We start from the raw sequence: 27889 nt of genomic DNA on the forward strand, positions 1-27889 counted from the left end.
CAGCAGCTGTGTATGAGGATGCCATCAGTGGTCTTTGGCATTATGTAGCCTCATCAATTTTTGACAGTTTTCATCCAAATGTCATAATATTGACTAGTCTGTACATTGATTTGGGGAGATTACTTTTAGAGTCACTAAGCAACATGTTCATCCAGTCAGCTGGACTATATATGCTTATCAACATTTGTAGCCTCACTTTGAGGTGTGGAGTAAGGTAGAATGGAATTTAAGGCTATTTCAGTTGTATAAAGACATTGATCTGCATACATAAACAGACTTTAACTTCTGGACGTTTTACTTGTTATATGAGGTTCTTGAGAGGCATTTAGAAGTTGGGGTTCAGGTAAAAGGCAAATAAAGTTGTCAGCCATGTACTTATTTGTTATATGTTTGCATATGATCAGTAAAATAGCCACATACCCAGGTTAGCCTGGATGTGATATATGTTAGTATATCATTAATATTATTTGAATAGAGACAAACCCAGGTTAGCTATAGTGATTGATGTGATATATGTCGGTATAGCTTCATTATCATTAGATTAGCCACATACCCATGTTAGCTATAGTGACTGATGTGATATATCTTGATATATCTTCATTATCATTAGATTAGCCACATACCCAGGTTAGCTATAGAGATGGATGTGATATATCTTGATATATCTTCATTATCATTAGATTAGCCACATACCCAAGTTAGCTATAGTGATTGATGTGATATATCTTGATATATCTTCATTATCATTAGACTAGCCACATACCCAGGTTAGCTATAGAGATGGATGTGATATATCTTGTTATATCTTCATTATCATTAGATTAGCCACATACCCAGGTTAGCTATAGTGATTGATGTGATATATCTTGATATATCTTCATTATCATTAGATTAGCCACATACCCAGGTTAGCTATAGTGATTGATGTGATATATCTTGATATATCTTCATTATCATTAGATTAGCTACATACCCAGGTTAGCTATAGTGATTGATGTGATATATCTTGATATATCTTCATTATCATTAGATTAGCCACATACCCAGGTTAGCTATAGTGATTGATGTGATATATCTTGATATATCTTCATTATCATTAGATTAGCTACATACCCAGGTTAGCTATAGTGATTGATGTGATATATCTTGGTATATCTACATTCATTATCATTCGATTAAGACCCATGAAGGTCCTGGGGTAGAATAGGCCTTCAGCAACCCATGCTTGCCATAACAGGCGACTATGCTTGTCGTAAGAGGCGACTAATGGGATCAGATGGTCAGGCTTGCTGACTTGGTTGACACATGTCATCAGTTCCCAATTGCGCAGATCGAAGCTCATGTTGTTGATCACTGGATTGTCTGGTCCAGACTTGATTATTTTACAGACCGCCGCCATATAGCTGGAATATTGCTGAGTGTGGAGTAAAACTAAACTCACTCACTCATTCGATTAGCCACATACCCAGGTTAGCTATAGGCATGGAAATGATATATGTTCGTATATCATCAATATATTTTGATTAGTTATATTCATTGATGTGATACAGCTGTATGTCCATGTTTTAATATCCAGGTTAGCTTATGGCATGGATGTGATATATGTTCGTATATCATGAGAATGACAATCTGGTACATTTGAGTGATGAGAATCAGGACTGTGCAATTTGTCTGTTTACCATGATGGCATTAATTGGTGTCAGAATCAATGTTGTTTGGCCTTGGTTCACAGACCACCCAGGAAATGTGGTTTATAGGCCATAAAAATGTCCAAATGACGATGTTGTTTTATCACTCCTCTCTGTTTATCCCTCAACATCAAGATGGGGGACGCTGAATTGAGGGGGAAATGGTAAATGTGCATTCCACAGGTGAGGATCATCTCTAAGGCCTTTCATGTTTTATTTGTTTGTTTCCAAAGATTTTGACCTGAATTGAAATTAAAAGTACATGGTTGAAAAAATAACTCTATTCAGTAATATGTACTCTCTATTTCATATGAACCTACTCTTGAAGATCTGTCTTAGAACTGATCTTCAGGCTAGCTATTCTCGAAACGTTCGTAGCCCTACGAACTTCTGAAGCCCATTCTTAACACATTGGCTAAAATCAAAGTTAAGAATTCTTAGGGCTATGAACGTTTCGAGAATAAGGGCCCAGCAACCTATTGTGGCAAGAGGCAACTAATGAGATCATGTGGTATGTAGATCAATGCTCATGTTGTTGATCACTGGATTATCTGTTGTAGACTTGCTTATTTACAGGCCGCCACCAAACAGCTTCATTGTCCAAACAACCATTTCACCTTCATTGTAAAACAGCCAGAAAATTATAGCTGTTCTAAAGTCTTCTTTTTCCTTTTCTTAATGGTGTTCTGGATGTGGATATAGTGGGATGGGATGTCACTTATGGTTATTAACTCAAGGAAGAAAAAAAAAAAAAACATGTAAGGAATAATTGAGGTTATGAGGGAAGAGAAAGGTGAAGAAAGTGATGAATATTTAATCGATCAACTTCTCTACCAAAATGCTGAAGGAATGAATATTGTGCAACACACTTTGATGTAGGTAATATATAACAGCCATTATCTCAGATGACATGTAAGAAAATGTAAATCACCTTAACATGTTGGAAAATTACATGCTAGGTAGTGCAGAAAATGTGTTATGGTACTTGATAGCTTTATAAAGAATGGATAATGGCAAACAAAGTGTTAAAGAACTCATATGTCTGTCATTAGATGGAGGAAGATTGTAGCAAAAAAGTGAAGATTTCAGTCAGTGTCGAGATGAAAAATGCAGCAAATTTTCAAGCCTAATTATACAAATGAAAAAGAAAATGACAACCAAAGTGTTGGCTTAGAAAAATATTTCTGATGACAGTTAAGCCACTTGGGGATCTTCAAGGGCACTGATCCCGAAAGTGATCATTTGAAAGGTGCCTGCTGAAAGTATGAATGATAAGTGGGTAGTCCAATGATGACAGCTGCAGCTGCCATTAATGTCTAGACATACATACCAAATATAGAACAAGTACCTATTGTTCTATCCATTTTCCAGGATTACAGGAATAACACTGGGAAATTATTCCTCATGTAAATACTGTAGGTCCTCTAAGATACTCTCCTGTCTGCGTCTCACTCGTAGTATACATTGTCAGTTGTTTATGAGAATGTTTTTCCACTCATTTTCTCAGCTGGGGAACAGAACATGTTTTGTTTTGTTTTTCCTAGGGACTAGATAAGGTGAAGTATATTTTTAGACTTTATACATCATTTTTCTGGATAATAGAAGATCTTTTCCAAGTGATTAAAGCTGGATATATGAATGAATATTGTATTATTGATGTCATTGCCAACTGGTCTTTGATAGACATATATGGATTGAAGGAATGTAGATATATGAAACTGTCTTTGTTGTCTTTTTTTGATATTTGCCTCTTCATAATGTGTAAGAAGTGGCTCTCAGATGCCACCACAAACTGTAAGAGTGCAAGAATGCACTTAAAATGTCATTGCAAACATTAAAGAAGGGACAAAAAGTTGCTCTGAAATGTTGTTACAAACAATGAAGAATGTGCTAGAAGTTGCCCTCAAATGGCATTATGAGTGAGTTGGGTTTTTCATTGCTATTTAAGCAGTATTCTGTCAAAATCATGACAGGGGACACCAGAAATTGGCAAATGGCATTATAAACCATTCAAGAAGTTGAAAGAAGTCACTGTGAAAGGTCATTATAAACAGTAAAGGGGGGGCAAACAGCTGTGAGTACTGATATGTCAGCAACTGTTTCATCATGACAGACAGTTGATGATTTGAATGGTGTTGTGGATGATATAAGTACATGTTGTGAAGTAAGTCCTACCTATTGTCCCTTCCCTGTGACCCTGATTTACGCTGTGGTGCTGAATATGTGGACTGTGCTTGTCGTGTACTTGGTCTCACAGTTTCCAAGGGATTCAAAATAAGGCTGTCTCTCTTTGGCTCTCTGACCCTTTCAGCCTGTGTTTCAGCAGAGACCATATAATAGTCAGTTATATGGGTTCTGTTGCTAAGGAATATTAAAGATACAGACAACATCAAAATTGATCAAAATTAATGTCAGGCCATGTTCTTATTGAGACTATGAAATTTGCCTCTGGATATTAGTTCTGAATGACCTTCGACCTGTCCTGCCTGTCCCTTTATCATGCATCCCTCAAGTTTATTATGTGTTTCAGTGTCTTCGCCTTGACATCACTATTGTATGGGATATTACTTCCTGTATATGCCTCGTGCTCTGTATGGACTTCCATGGTGTAGCAGAGATACCAACCACTACAATTTGATCATAGTAGATATGAATTTTACGATTGCACTAGAAATTCTGCAAAACTTTCATGAAAATTAAATTATATAGAAAAAACATTTAATTTCTTCAATTAACTACATTTTTGGACATTTTTGGACATCATTTACCTCCCTTTCATCAATTTAATGACATATTTGAACTGGAATCATTACCCGTAGCAATAGTAATTTTATTTATCAGAAATCTGAAACGTGAAACAGTTTTAAAAAAAATTGAATGTGATGCTTTCCATGCATTTTGGTGACTTCGAAATGTTGATGTGGTCACCTGCATTGTGATTTTGAGAAATAGTTGATTGCTAATTTATGATCAACTACTAATTTTTATCCTTGAAACTACTATTACCAACACTGGGGCTGACATCTCTGGTGTAGTGAATAAAGTGTCTGAATGCTGGACTAAAGCTTGTTACCAGTCCTTGTGTGGTTCTGTCCGTGGCTTTGTTGCACCAAAATATTGTTCTTGTTATATGTTATTACATCAAACAAAACCTGAAGCCAATATGTCCAGAACAACCCATGAAATATTTAGCAAGTTTAGATTAGGAAAGTTTTAAAAAATCATGGTCTTCTCTTCTTTATATTTTACCCGAATACTTGAAGAATGTTTTTTCTGTAAATTATATTCATGGAAAGAGGAAGATGAGAGTACAACTGTTCCTATACCCTTTTTGCAGATTTCTTATCATGGTGTATATTGCACTGTGGCTGAGAATCTGGAAAAATGTAAAGGAATACTTGCACTGGAAAATCTGGAAATAGGTAAAGGAATACTTGCACTGGAAAATCTGGAAATAAGTAAAGGAATACTTCCCTATTTGATGAGAAGTTTCCACAGATCCACAGAATTCCAGGATTTATGTTTCATTTTGAACATTTTAGAGACCTATGTAAAGCTTCAATAAAAGACATCCCAAGGCCCTTGCTAAATTTTCAGTGTTTTTTTGTGTTTTACTGTTCTCGTGTCTGCCATGAGTATATAATCAGTTCAGAGACTACTCTGTTTTGTGCTCAGTTTTAAAAGAATACAACAAGACCTCCATGGCAGTATACTGTCTAAATGACTGCAACAAATTGGTACCTGTTGGCGATTACTTACCTTCTAGGTACCTTATCTCAGAGGCAGCATGGGTTATCCAGGGTAATAATATCAAACAGGTCGTATTCACTCCTGACCCTGTTGTATCAACTCTTTGTTCATCTTAGTTATTTCATGGAACCTTTTCCACATTCTGTTCGTCAGATCATCATAGACTTTTGTAATTTTGATGTTTTCTCTGAACCAAACAAGTCTGTGAAGCAGAGGATCAAATCTTGCAAAGACTGATCAAGGTTATTGCTCACAGAATTCTGATCTAATATAAACCAGACTGACATAGAGATTTCTTTAACCTGGTATTTTTCCCCCACTACTGGAATACTGATAAGTGAAGCACAGAACAACACACACTAATGACAATAGTGTTACTAGAGACAGTCTGGCCAGAGAATATTTAAGGAATTTGTATGCTATCCTATCCTTCTCAAAATCAGATGAATATTTGAGGCAAAACTACAAATCACTGAAGAAGAAAAAACTTCCTGTGGTTTCGATGTTTGAGGCAACTGAATTCTTGAGTGTTTGTAGGTGACTAAGGCCTTTAATGGCTTATGTCTTGAACAGGTGCCCACTCAGGAAAAGTTTATTTACAAACTGGAGTACCTCACTAAAGTAATGGTCTAAGATAATATTGAAGAAGATTGACATCAGGCAGTTTGAAAGCACCTGTTGTTTACTAGGACATCTGACTCTGATGAGGTCTATATTGTGCTGTACCAGCTTTATTGGACATCTTCAAAGGTTCGGGATAGACCTTGTGGTCCAGACTTACTGTAGTTCTTGTACTTTATGTAGACCTCTGGAATATCTCAACCTGTCAGAAGGGCAATAGAAACTGTAATGGGACTTCTTCAAAGTTTGGGAGTTGTAGCTTGATGGTTGTGACTTACTGTTGTTCTTGTACTTTATGTAGACCTTTGGAATATCTCAACTTGTCAGAATGTGAATATGAACCAAACAGGATTGTAACTGGACATGTTCAGTAGGACTGCAGCAAACTCCGTTTCAATGAAAATTGACTCTGACACCAAATTTTGATTTTCAATAACCATAATCACTATTTGAATTCAGCATCTGAATATCTATTGAATTATTTCTACACAGCCAGAACATAATTTTGACTCCAACTCGATCAGTTTGGAGCACAGAAATAAGGTGAAACTTACTTGGTTGATGCCAGGCTTATTAGAAAATGACAGTTATTGTAAGTAAACATCACCAAGTTGACAATGGCTTTCACAATAAAAAAGCTGTCTCTGAGACTTTCCTTCTGATGTATTTACTTGTAAGAAGAATTGCATCGAAAAAGACTGAATTGAGGTTCCAATGTCAAAAATTAAATAGAATCAATGTTTGGGTGAATCATTTACAGCCTTAATGTTCAGTGTTTGGAGTTGATAATTGTTGCCTACTGGCTGTGACTTTTTGTAACTGCAGTCTTCTATGTACATATCCTCCTCCAGTTCCTCCTCTTCAACCTCCTATATATACCAAGGAACTTTCCAAAAAGTGGGCATGTGCTTCAACAGTCATAAGTCTATGTGAAAGTATGGGAGTTTTGTTAGTCTTAGCACAGTGATTACTTCCTGTAATGGGCCCATGATCCCTATGAATAGATTATAAGACAAAAAATTCTGAGGAACCTCCACAGAACATCTGCTTGATCATCTACGGTATCTGTTAAACCACTTTAGAACCTAGTCATAACTTCAAGCCACTGGAGTAGCTCTTCCAGATTCCTTGACCATCAAGAAGAAAGCCATCCAGTGTCAGTCATGAGCAGAAAAAATGAAAACATTGAAAAAGCGTGTGTGTTTTGTTTCTTTTGGCACTGGTGGAATGTTCCGCTATGTTGTGGCATTCCATCTTGCGGAGAGAATGAAGGGTTACCTGTTTAGACAGATCCTTTGGCCATTAGGGTGGTGAGAGGGAGTGATGAGACATGCATGAGTGGCATACTGCTTGGACCAGCAAGACACAGAACACTGACTGACCATTTCCTGCAACATCCAATATCTAAATTTTAAACATTCTACCGAAAAACATAAAATTATCTACTCTCTTTAAAGAAAAAACAGTTAAAGAAACTCAATGCAACCTCTAAATATTTTTTGTTAAAATGATATATAATGGTATGAATTTTACCTTAGATAATAAGCTAATTGCTGGTATCAAAAATGAACCATTCATACCTTAAACATCAGCAAATTATAAGCATGTTTGGTTGTAGTTTATTGTATTTCATAAAAACAATTTTATATATTCTTTTGATAAAATATTATCAGGGTGTAACAGACTATTTCATTCTGTGAATATATGTACCACTTGTGAAGATGCAATATTATATGAATATATATACCACGCGTGAAGATGTAATACTGTAGGAAAAGATAAATTATTACTCATAAAAATGCAATGCTGCCTGAATATATAAAGTAGTCATGAAAAAGCAATGCTATGTGAATATATACTCTTGGAAAAAGAAACTCGATATGCTGTTTTTGAGTTACTTACTAAGTGCTTATAACAGACTTCAGCACAGGGTGATACACAATTTCATGATGTACGTGCATTTCATGTAGGGTGCATTTTAGCGATGCACTACAGACTTGATTGCAATGCTATGCTTTTGTTCAACGTTTCTTTGTTTCAAACGTTTTGTCGTCAGCAACTATTTTACCACATGTTGGGATTCACCATGGATTTGTTTGTGTCAGATATATTTCCGACAATTCACATTGTTCCTATGTCAGGTTCCTTTTTTTTTTACGAGTTTGTACCACTGATGAAGATGCGTTGCTATTTGACTATATATACCATTCATGAAGATGCAATACTATATGAATATATACTACTCATAAAGAAGCAATGCTATATGGACATGTATATACCACTCATGAAGAATATGGAACAAGAAACAAAGGTTGGTAAAGGACACCTGGCTTGTTATTGTTTCTGTAAATATCTCTGATTTGATGGATCAGTTGTAATTATGCGAAATACTCACATTTATAGAACTTTTTTTGGAATAGTGTACATGAAGCCTATGCTCCACATAGCTGACCCACATCTTGCTGGATGAAGTCAGTGATCAAGTTGACGCTAAATTTATCCTGAGTTATTAAAAACTCCCAGCAACAAACTGCAAGAAGTAGTGTCATGAATAGTGATAGTTCTTGCAAGTCATGATCAGTCATCAAGGCAATGAGGTAATGGAGGATGAGAAATTGATTGTGCATGTTTATTATTCTTGATATTTTGTTAGCACATTGTTCAGGAAGAAAATGTAAGAAAATTTTTCTGTTGGATTTAATATTCATATTACTGGAATAAATGATCAATGTTAAGAAATTCAGATTAGTTAATCAAACTGACGTCAATAAGCTAATTGATTATTAGGGGCACCTTAAATACCTCCTATTTCTATTTCATATTTGAGAATTTAATTGGTATTTCATTCTTTGAATTGAGGTGGTAATGCAGTATTAAACAGTTGATCCTTTCCCAGCATTTCTAAATATATTTCATTATGTTAAATTAAGCCTTTTTTATGAGTGATGTGGGCAGGTATGTTTGGAAACACCTGATCTGTTTGTAGGGGCGGTGGAACAAGGTACATCTTCTATATCAGTTACCACCTCTCAACAGTAGAGGAAGATGGATTAGTGAACAGACTTCTGACATTGGGTTTAGGAAGGGTTGATGGGGTGCTTACCAGGAGCTGTAGCAATGAGCTATCCTGCAGCCAGGGGATCATTCACAGGGGGTGTTATCTGCCTCAGTGGCAACAGAGGAGATCGTCACATGGTTTATCCTGAACAACTCTTCACTACTTTCTGAAATGCCGTCAAATCTTAGGTGATAAAGTCATGCAGTGTTAGAAGTTAAGCATGAAAGTCAGTGTTGTTGGGATACATGTATGGTAGATGTTGATGGTTGGGGAAGGTCCATGGTTCTGTGGATAGGCATATTTCTTGCATCAGTTCACCCTCTCATTCATCCAGGCATTTGTTCATATAGTCACCTTTTCATTGACCAAGTTACCTCCACTCATTTACCCACTTAACCCACCCACTTTTTTTAAACCTTTTACCACTCACCTCGCCTCTCATTGACCCAGTTATTCCATAGCCCAACCACTCACCAACCAACTTAATTTTACCCATGATTTTTTTAAACCATTACCCCCACAACCTACATGCCAACCCATTTACCCATCAGTACAGTTCCCAGGCCATGAAATGATCCTGCAACTCACCCACATATTGACCCAGTTACCCCACAACTCAATTATCAAACCGATTACCCTGAAACCCACCCATTCCTGAACCTAATTACCCTGCCACCTACCTTACCAGTTACTCCATAAACCACTGATTGAACCACTTACCACGAAACCAACCCATTCATCAATCCAGTTACCCCACAAATTACCACACTTATCCACTGTGAACCCACCATTCATAGAACCATGCATGCTACTACTCATTGTTCATACCTCCACTTGTGACAACAGGTGGTCTTTGGCAGTTTATACAAATGTTAATTTGTGAAGCAATATCTTTTCCTTGTTTTTTTTAAATGATACTTTTGAAAAGTTATGTCTTTCAGATGTTTCAGTTCTTGTGTACCTCAAGGGAACAAAGTAAGTTGCTAATCCATTTAGTGAAGTGTTGGTGAAGGACAGCAAAAGTCATTATTGCTGGTAAATAGAACATAGTTTCAAAGAATTTGCTTTCATCTCACCATTACAGATGTGAAGATTTTAACTACATGTGCATGTAATAATGCATATCAGACTTTCATAGGTTTAACACATGAGATGTTTTTCATTTGGGATACTGTACAGGGGACAACTGCTTCTACTGTTGTGTGTATCTCAGGAGTGTATGCTTAGTTTAGTAGAGCCTTTGAAGTGAGATGCTTACACTGGTGGGTCAACAGTAGGGCCTGTCGGTGGAGTAGGAGTGTGTTTCAGTCGTTAGATGCCAATTCAGGAAATATTTGCGGGTAATATATTACTAATTTAATGGTAAGTTAGTTATAACATGGCCGTGAACAGACCATCAGGGTCAGAGCAGATGGATGAAAGGGTAGTCAAGCATTCAGTGTGTTATCTCATAAAGCCAGAGAGCCAGAATTTATACACTACATGTGTATTATGTGTGTGCTTATTTCTGCTGTTCTTGGCTGTGGGGTAGCCAAGAGGTTGATGCATTCGCTTGTCACACTGAAGACCCGGGTTCAATTCCCTTCATGGAAACAATGTGTGAAGATTATTGCTGGTGTCCCCTGACATCATACTGCTGGAATGAAACTATACTCACTCATTTCTGGTGTTCCTCACTGTGATGCACAGGGAAAATGGTATAACACTATAAAGTAAAAGATGTAGGACAAGAAACAAACACATTTTGGGGGTTGATTTGATCAAACTGAGAGGTATACATGATCTGAATATTAAATCAAAGCTGAACACCCATAGAATAATGATAGACATGATGTGGAAATATATTGTACAGACACACTTGGTAAAACTGGATTTGAGGACAAAACCACTAAAAATCATAATTTTGTCAAAGGTCTTTTCTAGGTTTCAAACTATTGACCCCGTTCAAACAAATTCAACATCAAATGAAAGGTTAAACTCTCTACAGTTGAAATAAAAATAATAGTGATTCCAATGTGTAAGCCTAAATTTCCATTGCATGTCTTGTGTCCATCCCTATGTACATCTCTTGGTCCACCTCTGTATGTCACATCCCATCACAATCTTCCACTGGTTTACAAGGACCAAGATTCAGCTGTTGTTGACTAGAATACTGATGTGGCATAAAACAAGGGTCTCTTGTGTTTCTCATAGAATAATAACTCATTTTATAACTGAATCATATGACGATCACCAGACGCACCTCTCCCCAATTCCAGACACTTCCATCCTGTTTTTCAGTGAAAGTTCAGATATGAAGAACATGGAATAATGACTTATACAATGTTTGTGTTGTGCAAAAAGGAAGTGAAAACAAGTGTGGCAGTCAGTTAATGATTTTCACTGTAAACATTGCCCACAGTCAAATTACAAAAACAAAATAATACTGTTGTAGGCTTTCCTCAACACTACTTGTTCCCAATGAAATAGATATAGGACTGTCAACAGTAGTACTTGTCTTAAATTAGACAAACTGTGGTGCAGTTTATTTTACTCTGAGCATCTCTGTTGACATAAACATCCAAGAATGTGGCACCTTGTTGTCTTCCTCTGTGAGGTCCAGCAGGAGCATGCATCATCACCCTGTGAGGTAGATTGCCCCTTCTAGAAGAACTAATTAATGCCACAAAAGTTGCTACACAATATAGTGTCATTTTTGATGACACTAATCTGATGGCTGCTGACTGATAAGAGCCCCTAGGTCGTGCCAGTTTGAAATAAAATCTGATGGTTCAGACGAACCATTTTGCCATTTAGAAGGAGGTAATTGAAACAGTGATGCTTGATTGTTTTTCCAGAAACTTAAGATTGGTATAATGTGGGAAAGCGATAGAGAAAATTAGTCGCCTCTTTAGAAATACAATGGAAATTCCTTCATGGGGAGAAAAAAGTTTGGGTATTGCACCAAGGGTCTGTGATGGCACCTCTGGGAATGACAATCACAGTGGGATCAGTTGTTGATGCTTGGATTAGCAGGATGATTCTTCAGCCATACATGCACTCAACAGCTTGTCAGGTGATTGTTCACGTTGAGGTATATAAGCCACCTCGTATATTCTACAGTTCTGTATGAATTTAACATCCTCAAGAGGATGGTGGTTAATGCATTTGTTAGTCACATCGAAGGCCCGGGTCCAATTCCCTAAATGCGTAAAGCCCATTTCTGGTGTCCCCTGCTGATATTGCTTAAGTGATGTATAACTAAACTCACTCACTCACCCACTCACCCACTCACCCACTCACCCACTCACCCACATTCTTGACCAATGTAGGAACCAGTATTAGTTAGGGTCATGTGTCAGTATTGGAGACTGAATGATTGGACTGATGCTAAGTTTCTCAATATGCTTATTTCTGATTGGAGAAGCAGCAATATTGAGGAAGTACCCCATGAAAATCTAGACTTTCTTTTATATGTGAGGGATTGTTGTACTGGCTTGATGGAAATAGAAATAGTGTGGTTGAGAGTAAAATCAAATGTTAATGTTGCTATCACTGCACAAAGATCTGAGGAGGTCCCGTACAAGGCCTCCTTTCATAATGTCACTAAGGTATCTTTAGTGCAGTGTTAAAGAATGGGAGTTATGGTTAACCTTAGTAAAGGTTGCTTAAATGTGAAAGGACACCCTGATCATCTTTCAATAGTGGAAAGTTTGGCATAAATATATTCTAGTGATAACTTCGCAAATGACAGAAGTTATAGGTACTAGTTTCTGGTAAATTACAGTCTGGGGAGACCACCATCTTGATTGCCTGACATTGTCAAGATAAAGTCTGATAGTTATGTAGAGCATGAGATGTAATTCAGTGTGTAAGGCATCCCTGTTGTGGAGATGTAATGGCTGCATGATTCTATGAGCCTAAACGGGCACTTCAGTGTTTGGTCACAATGTTTTGTGTGCTAAATAATACAATTAAGCACCATTCTATTCCGTTAGTTTCTTTGAAAATGTCAGATTTACAGCAGTGGAAAAAATAGGGCCATGATTCACCATCTATTTCACCACGGATTTGTGTTTGGAACATACGGAAAGAAGAACAGCACAACTTCAAAGACTGTTGCAGAAATGCTCTTGATCAGCTGTAAATGCCTGATCCTGGAGAAAATGGCTGCATGTTGGAAAAAGAGGGAACAATTGGGAGATAAATGATGGTACATGCCGCGGACCTTGATGAATGCTGATCACGGAAAAGTGGAATTCATGGCTTAGACACTTGGAGCCTGATAAGGATAATAGAAGTTGTCATGCACAGTGACAAGGATAATGGGTTATCTGGTTATCCCGGGATTAAGGGATTACACTGCTGGGGAGAGATGGTCGCAAGCTGTTGTCGGTGTAGTATTGATCTGTTTTCAGGCCGTGTTTTATATCAGAGCCTGCAGTCGGAGGCACCAGTAGTTGCAGAATCTGATATTCCTGCTGATCTCAATGGAACTGTAATATGGATTTTGAACTTATGCTTTGACTGGGACTATGTTTTGTTCTGAACTACTTGACAAGGTCTGATACCCTTGACCATAAATATAACTCAAAGGAATTTCAGATGAAGAATTAGTTCCTGTAGAGCCCTGTAATTGTCTTAAAGGTAACTAAATAGGGATGAATAGAGCATGTAATCAGTACACTTTGGTACCTGACCACGGTGCTGTTGCTGGTCTACCATAGGTAATTAGAAAAAAACATGATAAGTCTAACTCAAGTCATGAATGATTGAGCAGATTGAGCTACTTTCAGGTTAAGCAGTGCTCTGCTGTCTGGATTTTGCTTTAGATTTTATAAGCAAGATATGTTTTTAAGTAAGTAATCTCCTTTACTAAGAATGTGTGAAGCCTGTTTCTGGTGTTCCCTACCTTGTTGTTGCTGGAATTTTGTTGAAGGTGACGTAAAACTAAACTCACTCACTCTTGGATAAAGTGTTTTCTAAATGGTACTTACGTGTCACAGAGTTTTGAGTTTCTGCAATTTAGCCCTGTGGCGTGACCTATACTGAAATTCCTGACTTATAAGGACTGAACATTAAATGAATTTTCTTGCTTTGTCCAAATTGAAATGAATTTTCTTGCTCCATAGTGAGAATACATTGTTGTGTTCCTAATTGTCTTGCCCTATGTTGAAAATATGTTTACTTACTGTGTCTAATTTTTAGACATTATCTGGAGGGATGTTTTGGTTAAGTACACACAAAGTTCATTCTTGTTGGGCATGTCAAGTGGTGGTTTTCATTATTTGCTTGGACATATTAGTCAAGCAGCTAGATTAACAGGGATTAAGTCAGACATCAGCACATGCCATGGAGCGCAATTACCCATCAGATACACTGAGTTATGGCTTGATTGGGGCACTTGTGTTTAGGTTAGTGCCTCAACCTAATGATCTGTATTGTCAAATTACAGCCTTTGTAGGGCCCAATCCAGGACACAGAGAATGCCAGGCTTGTGAATGGGTGGTCCTGGGAAGGTAAGAAAGTTGAGGGAGTTGATGGATGGGTGGGTTTCAAATGTATGAAGGAAGGAACGAGCAGTATTCCAAATTAGTTGTATTGTCAGTTGACAGGGATTCAGAAAGAAGGATGAAGTCTGTCTCACAGTCCCTAAACCATAGTATTTTCCCTTCCGCCCAATCCTATCCGTAAAGCAAAAGCCCTAAATAAGGCAATTTGAGTTAATCTTCTCCAGGTTGAGGAGCTCAAATTGTTCCTTTTTGATTAAACGGATTTGTTTGTTTGTTCTCAAAATTATATTGTTTCAGATACTAAGTTAACCATCAATGAAGATGCAATGTTTTAGCAAACAGGTGTGTGGGTGTGTGCGTGGGTGCATGCGTGCGTGCGTGTGTGTGCGTGAATGAGTGGATGTATGAATGTGTGAATGAGAGCAGAATTCCAGCTATTTCTTGTAAGACATATATTAGCATATTTGCCTGTGCTAAAACCTCTGAAAGCAAGGGCAGTGGAGTAGCCTAGTGATTAAAGCATTGGCTTGTCATGCCGAAGAACCGGGTTTGATTCCCCACAAGGGTACAATATGTGAAGCCGTTTTCTGGTGTCCCAACCATGATATTGCTGGAATGTTGCTAAAAGCGGCATAAAACCATACTCACTCACTCTGAAAGCTAAGTTGAGGTATAACCTGGGTGATTTATGTCATTGTCTCACAAATGCAAGGAAGCATACAACTGATCAAGCATTACCACTGAGATTGTGCACCAGTGTTGTTTTTGTCCTGTGATTAATTCCAGGACATGTTCCTTTGAATATTTTCAGCAACTGTAATTCCTCCAAAAAGCAAATAGAGACATTTTTGCAAATGTTTAATCATACATTGATGAATCAAATTAAGGACAATAAAAATTCAAGCCTTGCTGTGAGCGAGCAAAATTGGAAATTTTAAAAGATCTATCGATCAAGAGGAACTCTAATGAAAAAGTACCGTTTCTTGAAGATGAATGGGAGAGCGCTTGAAGAGGACCCAGGGGAGCAGTGTTGGAGGGAATAGTTGCTGGTAATTAAACAGGCTGTACCTCAAGCTGGCACAAGTAACAGGCATTGATCACCAGGTCCCTTGGGGACATGGCAGCCATTTTAGTGGATGCAGAACAGAAATTGACCTTTTCGTATTCTGTCAAGAACACAACATTTGACATTTCTATAGTTTCCTTAGTGAGATATTGTGCATATAGTTTGCCATACTTTTACTCAGAAATGTTTCTTTGCAAATGAACTTTCTTGTTTTCTAGTTGTGTATGTAATGAATATAATGCCATGAGTTTGTTTACATTGAATGACAGATATTGGCAGGGGAATAGTGTTATGTACATGAATATTCACCATGAAAAAGAGACTATGATGTAATGGTGACTGCCATGGAAAAAAGTGATCCTGCCCATGATGTTGTGTTGGCTGTCTTGATTGTCAGAGGCTGCCTTAAGTCCTGCCTTGAGTCCTGCCTTGAGTCCTGCCTTGAGTCCTGCCCTAAGTCCTGCCCAAAGTCCTGCCTTAAGTCCTGCCTTGAGTCCTGCCTTGAGTCCTGCCCTAAGTCCTGCCCAAAGTCCTGCCTTGAGTCCTGCCTTGAGTCCTGCCCTAAGTCCTGCCCTAAGTCCTGCCCAGAGTCCTGCCTTGAGTCCTGCCTTGAGTCCTGCCTTGAGTCCTGCCCTAAGTCCTGCCCTAAGTCCTGCCCTAAGTCCTGCCTTAAGTCCTGCCCTAAGTCCTGCCCTAAGTCCTGCCCTAAGTCCTGCCCAAAGTCCTGCCTTGAGTCCTGCCTTGAGTCCTGCCCTAAGTCCTGCCCTAAGTCCTGCCCTAAGTCCTGCCCTAAGTCCTGCCCAAAGTCCTGCCCTAAGTCCTGCCTTGAAAGGAGACATACTGTGTCGGACATGCTGATGACATCTGTTGTCCATTATGTGCTTTGGCTGTTTTAAAGCAGTGAAAGACTGTGTATTGACCTGATGAATGAAGAAAGTCACCCAAGGAGGGGGTAATTTTCAGTGATGGCCTGTTGAATGCCTTTGTTAAAAGACTATGTATTAATGCCTGTGGATTGTCTTGATAGACAGATTGTCAGTATCATCCCAAATACATAGTGGAGAACTGACACAAAGACAAAGATGTGATCATCAGATATGGTCTCTGTCCTCCAAAGTTAGTAACATTAGAACAGTTAAAAACGTAGGTTAATGAAGATTACACTTTCACACTTCCACGCAGCACAACTGTTCATCTACTTCACACCCAACTGTCCTCTATATCTCTCTCACTCACTCAGTTGATTAAGTCATTGCCTTCATTGTCTGTGAGACTTTTACACTGGAAGTGGTCCAACGTATCAGTCACTGTCATTTTAGTTCTATGCATAGGAATTAAGGAAGAATCGCCGCATGATGTTATAGTTTGACCAGAAGTTATTGAGAATTTTAGGTGTATGTTTTATTGGATTTCCAGTGTAAACAACCTTGACCAGCTATCATGTGCTTGGTTTTGTTCAAGAGAGACAACTCTGTTTATCCTTTTCATTAGTGAAGAGTTATCCTCCTTTGTTTACTTGCAAGCAGACAACATTTTCAGTTATCATCAGTATGGATGATTTACAGAAGAGGAAGTTGATATTAGAGTATCGTAACAAGGACATCAGATCAGCTAAAGTGATTTCAAGTGGAACAGGCATCCCTTTGTCAACTGTTTATCGTGTTTTGAAAAATGTTGCAAATAGATATGGCATGGAGCACCAGGGAGGTGCAGGTAGGACCAGAAAATTGAATGTCAGTGACAGGAGTTAGCTTGATATTCTTATTTTTAAAAACAAACAAAGGAGTTTGTTTAAAGCAGGATATGAATGATAAACTTAAGGCTGGTTATGAATAATAGAGGAAGTGTTGCTATCTGTAAGGAGACAGTTACAACTGAGCTGCATGCAGTGGGTTAGCAGACAAGTCGAGGAATTCCATCACTGAACATGAAACTTGAACAGAAGGTGCAAAGACTGAACTGGTGCTTACAGCATAAAAATGCTAACTGGGATAATGTGTTTTTCTCAGATGAAACTTCTCTGTGTGTGGCTGTTTCCCAGTTCACTTAAGTTCTGGACCAAACAAACTGAAAAACCTTTGTGTGAGTGCCCAAAGTACATTTCAAAATTTAACATGTGGGGTGGCAAATCTGTGTTAAGGGCAGTGCCCCTTCATGTATATGAAGGGAATATGAACAGTGAGCGGTATACAGATATTGTTAGGGGACATTTATTTCCATCTGCTCACATGTTCTATGAAAACTTTTGGACCACCTATAACATCATTGAGAGCATTGACAGGCCTGGTTTTGGACCCAAAATAAGGCATTATTAGGTTGGCCTAACCATAGCCCTGACCTAAAACCAATAGAAAATGTTCTAGGACTTATGAAGGAAAGTGTCAGTTAGAAAAATCTGACAAATTGTCCAATATTGTGACAGTATGGATCATGACTTTCTAACTTCTTGTTACCTGTCTTTGAGTCTGGAGTTACGTTCTGCTAACATTCAGAAGTATTTGTTTGTCTTCGTGTAGGATTGAGCCCTTCAAATAGCTGTGAAATATGATTGTTATTTTGTTGGTTACAGAGCAGTTGTGCTAAGTTGTAAATATGAATACTATCAGAGATCACATGATGATGCCTCAAGTTGGCTGCTTCTGGTCTCAGGAGGGACAGAGGACATTACAAGATAGCACAGTTGTCTTGAACTGCAGTTCAGTGTGTCCCTAGGAGCTTTAGAAACATTTGATCAAAATATCAAATCCCACTTCACTCTAATTTGGTTTCTAGGTTTCAGAAACTCATGTTTGTGTTTGTCACCAAAGTGTCTACCAACATGTATAATGAGTGAGTGTGTGAGATTAGTTTTATGCCACACTCAGCAATATTCCAGCTATATGGCGGCGGTTTGAAAATAATTGAGTCTGGACCAGACAATCCAGTGACAAACAACATGAGCATCAGTCTGCGCAATTAGGAACCGATGACATGTGTCCTCCAAGTCAGCGAGTCTGACCCCCCCAATCCCGTTAGTCACCTCTTATGACAAGCGTAGTTGCCTTTTATGGCAAGCATGAGTTGCTGAAGGCCTAAAATTTCTACCCGTGGACCTTCACGGGTCACTAACATTTATAAAGGTCACAGAGGCTGATATTACACTTTAGAATAAATATAAAGTGACCATCCAACTCACTCACTCACTGCAAGATGAACACTTGAACAAGGAAACAAATATATGACTGTGTATTCAGACTAATTAGTGGGTTGGATACAATACCAAGACAAACAGAGGGATTGGGGTTAAATACATCTCTGCTGACATTAGAGATGACTGAGGCAGTGGTCTGGTCTGGCTGTGTGACTTGGTGGATTGATTGTTATCTTGGTTGTTCCCAAGACCAATCACTGGATTGTCTGGGTAAGCTGAATGTGAATATAGGTGAATTTGGCATTCATTAGCTAACATTGATAGGCAATATCATTAGTCTAGGATGATGTTAAAACACAAATTCACAACTTCGGCCAGCCATCTTGTCAGTATCAAGCTATTCAAGGTTTACACTCATGAATGATTCAGACTTCACCATCAACTATGAACTCATATAGGGGAATAATTCAGTCAGTACAACCGCTCAAAAGAGCTTGAGAGGATGCATGTCATGTGTATCAGCAATGTCCACTCAGGCAAGGTATATGCCTTTGAGACAAAGATGGGTTTTGAGAGACTGGTTTTTGACAAGTCTCAGTTTTAATGGCAAATTATTCCAAAATCATTGAACAGGTTGAGACAGTTTCTGCTGACAGTTTTCTGCAAATACAGAATGATTTCTGGATTATAGCCATGGAGTCCATGTCACTATTTATTGTAAAGTAAATCACTTGTGAGCCGCAACCCCTTAACACATTCATAGATTAGACTGAATATCTTACTTCTGTGATGACATCGTATGGAGTAGGACATGGACCAAGGAAGACTTTAAAGTCATGCTGCATTACATCCTTGCATTAGACTGTCTTATGGAATCTAACAAAATGTTGTTGAAACTGTTTCCAGAATAGACACTTGTGAGGAAAAAGTTCAAAAGTCAGTGTGTGTTGGCTTTGTGATATTAAAGGTTGTCTAAGTCGGACTTGAGGAACACTAGTCATGGCAGTCTGTATGACAAGTGGTATAAAGGAATGGGGAATTCTTTAGGGATGGGATGTTATTTTCAGAGGATACAGAGCTGTTCTGTAGGACAGACATGATATGTTAATCCAAGCTGGATTTTGGTCTGGAAGGGTGGAGAGACAAGATTAGTCTTTGGGAGTTTAGACTTGTGTTATGGTTTTGAGATATGAATGGCAGCTTTCCTTGCTCCTTCTGAGCAGTCAGTGCTGGAGACCAATTTAAGATACAGGCATGGTCTGGGGCTGTGACTTGTGTAAGGGTTGTGTGAAATGTCAGCAGTTCTGTTCCAGGGAGCTTCTCAACAGTCATTGGTAGAGACCAATTTAAGATACTAGATTTGTCTGTTGCTGTGACTACTGTAGCATTTGTAGGACCTGTAAATAGTATCTTTCCAGGGTTTTTCTCTATTTGAGACAAAGATGCTGCCAGGCATGGATCCAGTAAGGCCTTGTGGGACGATTGAATGCCTTCTCTGTGTCTGCATACTGTACAGTTCCTTCAGTTACTTATGAAGTCAGGCAATGCCTTTTGGACAGGAACGTCTGAGAAGCTTGCACCGTGCCCATTATACTGTCCACTGAGATTAGGCAGACACTGGACCATGTTGAAATTGGTTGTTGTGTGTAGTGTTTACTTTCTCTTCCTGAACCAAATGACCCATCAGTCATTCAGATGCTAGAATATATTTCAGTCAGAAGGTTGTTCTTGGGGATGCTTTTGTTAGAATTATTACCAATTTGGGACCGATTCAGTGATGGGTGGGGAAGTCCTTTTTCAGGACTACAAGATGACTGTCATTGAAAGTTGGATGGACTGAGTCAATTAGTTGCCTTTAAAAGTCTACTTGATGTTCACTGTTTTGTGTATGTTCATTACTGTTAACAATACAAACTCCCAGTACAATCAGTTCATACTGAGGCCATATACCAGTATCTCTTTCACAACTTGACAATGCAATTCCTCGGGTTTTTAACACACTGGTGAAATATTGATGTTTTGACTAAACCTCACAAGTATCATTCTGTATAAGTGTACTGTATATTCTTCCTTCATTCTCTTATGATAGGCTCCATGCACCCATTCACCATAATTATTTAGCTTGAATCACAATGGATGGACACCAACATCAAATTACACTCATTTTCCTTGATTGGTAATGTTGGAATGCAACAGAGTAAGTTGTAGCTAAAAAAATTCCCAATCCATCCTGCAGAAGGGCAAGCGCTAGCTGGTAGCATTACTCCAAGAGAATGCATTCTCTCTTAGGTTATAAAGGGTAAGCACCTGCCAGCTGCGGCTCTGCTCATGAGGAATGCATCCTCGGTGTCCTTACCCTCAATGTATATAAGTGTATGCAGCTGTGCCCCTTGGGAATGCCTCTGTCAAGTTATAGAAGGTTAGGCACCCAATAGCTGCAGCTGTGCTCTTAAGGAATGCCTCCTCACCCAGATTATAGAATGGTAAGCAGCTGCATTCTTCAGCTGTGTTCTTAGGAAATGCATCCTGTCCATGACTGTAGAAGGAAAGTACATGCCAGCTGCAGCTATGTACGTGGAAGTGAAAGGACATGCCAGCTGCAGCTATGTACGTAGAGAATGCATCTTCACCCTATTTATGGAAGCTTAAGCACTTGCCAGCTTCAGGTGTGGTCTTGGTGAATGCATCCTCGCCTCAATATAGAAGGGAAAGCACCTGCTACCTGCAGCTCTGCTCATGGGGACTGTGTCCTCACCCTCAGTATAGAAGGGATGGCACCTGCTAGCTGCAGCTATGTACCTTGAGAATGCATCCTCACCCAGTTTGTGGAAGGGTTAGAGCACCTGCCAGCTTCAACTGTGGTCCTGGTAAATGCATCCTCTTCCTTATTACAAATGCTGCAGCTGTGCTCTTCAAGAATACATCCTCCCCATGATTATAAAACGGACATGCATGACTTTCTTGACATGTAGCAAAGCAAGCACCTGACAGTGACAGTCTCTGAAGTAAAGAAAGCACCTGCCCATGATGTACATGCACCTGGGGACTACAGTGTCTGGCACTCTGACAAGCCGCTCTACATCAAAGCACAATCCCTGTTTGCTTCAACTACATATTTGCTTCATGATAACCCAAGGAAAGGTAACAGACCAGGTTGGAGATAAAAGCTGACCTCTGTTACGAAAACTCGGTTTAGTCTCTGACAAAATGCAAAATACATGTTCATTGTGTACTTGTAACCCAGCTTCCTAATGCTATTGTGTTGACATTCTGATATCCAGACGTTTTCATCATCCCTGCAAACTTATTGGTTGTGAAAACATTCCCATTTCAATTTGTGGACAGACTGAGTTCTTCCCACTTAGTGCATGCTGTTTCCAGGCACGGGATTTCCGCACAATAAAAGAAGGATTTTGTTCAGGATTCAGATCCCTGTAATAAATTACATCTCATTCTGAGGCCCTGAACTGCTGTGTGTTGAATGAACACATTTGATCAAAACTAATAAACTGAATGCCTACTTTTCTTACATAATCAGGTTTTGGGGTTTACAGTGATGCTTGAAGACGTGACTAATTCAAAAACATTCACAGGTTGAACCCTGGAAGGTAATTATTAGTTGCTGTGCCTGACAAGATGAGAACTGTGGATGTGAGTGGAGGTGAAATGGGGTTTAATGTCATATTTAAGACTGGGACCAACAAGTACCATATCCTAACATCTTTGGTAGGAGGGATCATTCCAGCAACCTTCTGCTGTCCTGGGGGATGCTCTAACCACTACACAAAGAAGGCTGCTGATATCAGTGGATGTGGGAGAAACAGGTTCAGATTTTTAGAGACTAAATGTTTTCCAGAACAGATAGATTTTTTAATTTTTTAATTTGTAGTTAAAACCATAGCATAAGTGTAATTTTTATTAATCATACGTCAGCGTTTATGTTGTGGCAGAAATTTAAGTATATTTTGAAAAGTCTTATTAATAATTATCTTATTTCAGTTAGTGATATGTCATGGCAGTATTTTTTTCCCGACAAGATCACAGTTTTCCCTCCAACTGAATGTCGGATCAGTGTTAATGCGGTTGTGATGTAAGTCCTAATAAGGTCATGTATACAGGTAGTGTTTTAACAATACCCAATACAGAAATGCTTTATTTGCTGCTGTGTACAATGAATGATAGGACCCGACACCCTACTGGGGATATAACTGATGCAGCGATTGAATTGGGGAGAAATATGACTCATTAAGTCATCAGTCGTATCGCTAGCTTCATAAATCAATTGTAATAATAAACAATCTCCCCACTATTCTGAAAATTGGCAAAAAACCATTGTAATCAGTTATGCATTTATGAATCGATATTTGTTTCCTTTCAAAGCATTGGTGTGATTGTTTAAGTCAGGCTTGGACTTAGAAAATAAGTTATATTAGTTTAAGTTGTTTGGTGTGGGCAAATATTTGAGGTTTGGGTCTGATATTAGATTGTTTGATGTATTGTAGTGATATGAGATTTGTCTAGGGATGATATTTCAGAAGCTCAGTGGTGATGATAGGGTAGACAGCCTGCTTGCTGCATCAACTGTCGATGTAATAAGCAATGATATAAGGTTTCCCCAGGACTAATCATTCAGTAGACAGAGAACATTGTTCACAACATGAATAGCATAATTTTGTATACTGAAGTAATGATGCAACAAACTTGAATTTGAATGGAACACACTGCAGCTGATATTCACAATGAGCCCCTCCCCTCCCTCTCTCTCTAGTAATTTCAGCTAGGATTTTTCTATATCACAACAGAACATGTTGCTGAAATTAAAACTTATACCAAAAACCGAGTTTGTGCAACTGGACTCAAATGCCTGGTGAGGCATATGATTTGCAAGCTGATTGTTTGCAATAAACTACTTCACACACTGATTGTATGCATTGGGGAATTGAACTCAAACTTCAGTGAAATAGATACAACAATAAACCAGTGACCTACCTTGAACGTTTATTTGACTTAAGGAATGTAGTATATTTTTATACTTACCAGTGATACATGACAGGATGTGTATTGTTAACAGACTGTATTATTCATGAACAGGACAGTTCCTCCGAGGCCAGACTCTGTCTTGTCTTGTTCTCAGTAGCAGGTGCTTAGCGGCCGTTATCCATATTTGATCACTGTGTTGTCTTAGTGTTGGTTTTTGTAACTGATGTAGTGATACAGAATCCCACGGTGACTGACAATTAGTATTTACATATACCCACTGGAGATGTAATGTTTCTGTCCCATAAAGAGATGTTTAAAACATTGTTAAATCTTTCCTTAACATTCGCCTCTTCTGTTCAGCATTTCACTGGACTGGATTGTATGTATATATGTGCATGGATTTTTCTCCCGAAGCTGTGCAGCATCTACATTTTCGTAAAGGGAACTGCCGTTATAGTTGGTATTATAATTACACACAACATCAGAGTAAAAAACACAAAATTAAGCCCACTTAATGGGTTATCTCAGTTCTGTCACCTGTAAAAACCTCCTCATTAAGTCTCATTTGGCCATGATGTATGCTCATCAGTGAGGGGTTTTTATGATTGTTCATTATGGGCCAAGCTTGGGAAAAATAATGTTCTGTTCTATTCTGAAAATGATGAAGCGCTGCCTCGTCTTGGAGGTTTTTTTCGATGATATGTCTTGTAGTTAAATACTCCAAGATCACTCTGTGAACCTAGCAGATTCTGTTTTTAATACATGTGTATTTTGAGATCCATGTGTGAGTCAAATGGTTAATGAGCCTATAAGCTTCAATGTCATATTTTGTTCTAGTGTAGACAGAATGAATTCTAGAGCTGGTGGCTTCAGCATTTTCTTGTTTTAGCTGTACAGCCAATCAAACATCAAACATAAAGACTGTACACCATATATTCAAACACCAAATGTAGATTTGTTCCTTGAATATAGCATGAGTGATGATTTAACCCAAGCTGATTTCATCATGATTGGAAATTAAGATAGTTCCCTCTGTAAGTTTGAAAAATCCATTTTTTTCATATTTGCAAAGTTAAACCAGCTTAGTTCAAAACAAGTGATTCTAAAAGGAAAAAACTGATTGTCTGATGAACAGGGATGAGAATTTTCCTCAAATCCGCAGAATTTCGTGTATTTGATGGCACTGATGTTGTTCATGATATGTATTACACGTATATTGTTTCAATTAACACGACTCCAAAGAGGCCTAGCCCGTTTTCCTCTTTTTTCACTCATACCCATTTTCATCCCTGGATGAAGATGTCTTTAATTTTCACTGCTAATTTTCACACAATTTCAAGTTGTTCATAACCTCAGTATAGGAAATCTCCAATGGTATGGGTAAAATTGTTTATTTATTGTGATTCCTAAATTATGCTGGCTTTGGACTCTTTAAATATCATTGGTGTTCTACCACTTGACCATAGTGCCTGTAACTCATGCAGAGGCATAGAAGAATTATCTCCCTTGATGTCAGCCTACTACGCATCAGACAACTGGCCATCGAAACTAAAACATTTGCAGAAACACACTAGTTACTTGTTTTCATGTCTCATCCTTTCATGTTGCGATTATGTTACTATCCCTTTGGTTAAAATACTCAGGATGTAGTAATCTGTATGTTTGTTCATCTGTCAGCTGTATGTTTTCTATTACTGGTGCAACACACCCAAAGTATTGAATGTTTCATGTGGTCTTGGGATGACCTGGTTTTCTATGCTTTTTGAATTAACATATTTATTGGTGTGAAGACAGGTTGGACTTTGAAAATGAAAAGTGCGATGCTCTCTATGATTCTAAAACCATACAACAGTTCTTGCTAAAACTTACTATACACCAGGGGTCCTATCCACAAAGCTTTCATAACATTAGAAACTGTCATACATATATAGTTTATCAAAGGCTTACGAATATGTCATAGAGCCTTGAACACTTTGTGGACTGGGCCATGACCAGTTACCGATAAGTGGATAACTGGTGCCTTTTGATAATCAGGGATACTGAAAAGTATTGAAAAGCAATGTTTTTCAGAAGAAATTCCAATTAAATTTTACAAGTTTACTAAATTCATTTTGTTCTGTTACAGGAGTCCCTCCAACCCTGACCAAAATTTAATCAAAAGAATTGTTGCCTTAGAAGGGGACTTGGTGAAGTAAGTACTATTTATGCTTTCTTTTTTCAGTGACCCGTGTAGGTCTCGGGTAGTATAGGTCTTCAGCAACCCCTGCTTGCCGTTAATGGTGACTGTGCTTGTCGTAAGAGGCAACTAATGGGATCAGGTCAGGCTCACTGACTTGGTTGACACATGTCATCAGTTCCGAATTGTGCAGATCAATGCTTATGCTGTTGATCACTGGATTGTCTGGCCCAGACTCAATCATTTACAGACCACCATCATATTGCTGGAATTTCGCCGAGTGTGGCATAAAACTAAAACTCAGTCACTCACTTCTTTGTTCAGTTGTCAACATACCTTTGTGTGGCCCATCCATACACCAGGATCAGTTCTTAATGGAGACTTTTGGTTGAAAAATTATAAAAGATTTGGTATTTGCTTACTGATAGTTTCTGACTTTGGTGATAAGGTTGAACTGAAATACTTCATTTTGATCTTTATCGGGGAAATTATATTCATTACATACTGATGGATGTTATTCAACATTACTTTCAACCTGAGGGATATTCCAGATATCGACTACCTGTGTCAAGTGTCATAGCCTGAGTTGCCCCCTCAAGAATGGATATCTCAGATATCAACTACATATCAACTTTCATGAGACCACCTCAGTGGTATAGTGGTTAGAGCATCTACCGGAGGGCAGAAGGTCATGGGTTTGAGTCATACCAAAAGATGTTAAAATATGGTACTTGTTGGTCCCTGCCTGGTGCCCTGCATTAATGGGTACAAGAAGGACTGGTTGGCTGGAGTCAGTATAATGTGTTGGGTTATTTATGTTTAACTGCAGCATTGTATCTCAGTGAGCTAGCACTATATAACCAGCTCAAGTCTGGGCAAGTACAAGTCACACATACACACATACACATACACAAACATGCATATCATTATGTGAGCTAAATATTCTCAAGTACGCCATTAAACCCTATTTCACCTCACCCGTGTCAAGTGAGACTAGCTAGATCTGTTCTGTCAGTTATGCTGACTGCTGATGTTGTGTTTCAGAACTCTGGCGTACAAGGAAGCCGTGGTCCACATCCCTTCCGGCCACTGCTGGGTGGAGGGAGACCACCACAAGAACAGCATGGACAGCAATTTCTTTGGTCCAGTTAGTATAGATTCCTGCATAACACATGATAATAACAGTAATCAGTTATAGTGCACATTTATAATGCATTCATTTCCACACTTACAGCACGCTCAAGGGTCAACGATCGAAAAGTACGATGGAAGGGATGATGACAAACTTAGTATGATTCATAGAACTGGCAGAAAGGTTTTGAGGCTCAAATGTTGGAGGAAGTTTAAGATCTTGGGGAAGAAAGTAGGAGGCATAATGTTCAAAAGATCTCTGAATAAAACTCTTGAGTTTGTATTGTGGTACTGTCAGTAGATTCTGGTGTTGAGATCTTAGTTCCCATGCTGGGACACAGACTGATATCAGCCCCATTATGTATGAAGGAGATTCATCGTGCAGAGATTAATACGTCAGACAGAGAATGACAGAGATGTGCCAAATTCATGTAGGGATTCATGATACAGATGTTCATTGCTGAAAGTGGTTGTTAGGGAGATACTTTTGATACAAGGTTTGTATCATGATACAAAACTATCATGAATGTCTCGGGGGGAAATCTATTTCTGTATTAATACTGTCCATAGGCTGTGTCGTGATGCAGAATTATGGTGGTATATGTGTCAAAGCATGTGTTACAGTATAGTTGTCCAGTCAGCATTGTGATTCGTTGATTTTTGACAACTGAGAAATATCCAGATTTCTGTCAGGTCTAGTTTTTCTGCATTCATGTTATGCATTGTTTAGATTGAATTAGGCAACTGGGAACATGTTAAAATTTCTGTTAAGTCAGTTTACTATCATAAAATACATT

General features: G+C 38.6%; 1 protein-coding gene across 3 annotated transcripts in view; it reads left to right on the top strand.

The window, feature by feature from the left end:
• Positions 1–27889, top strand: part of LOC137295567 (mitochondrial inner membrane protease subunit 2-like) — a 136902-nt gene that overhangs the window by 105986 nt on the left and 3027 nt on the right. For all 3 annotated transcript variants that reach the window (XM_067826971.1, XM_067826969.1, XM_067826970.1), the window contains exons 5-6: positions 25911–25976; positions 27006–27108. In XM_067826971.1, the coding sequence (XP_067683072.1) occupies positions 25911–25976; positions 27006–27108 (169 nt within the window). The remainder of the gene's footprint in view (positions 1–25910; positions 25977–27005; positions 27109–27889) is intronic.

This window comes from Haliotis asinina, chromosome 9 (assembly GCF_037392515.1).
Source record: "Haliotis asinina isolate JCU_RB_2024 chromosome 9, JCU_Hal_asi_v2, whole genome shotgun sequence".
NCBI classification, from domain to species: Eukaryota; Metazoa; Mollusca; class Gastropoda; order Lepetellida; family Haliotidae; genus Haliotis; species Haliotis asinina.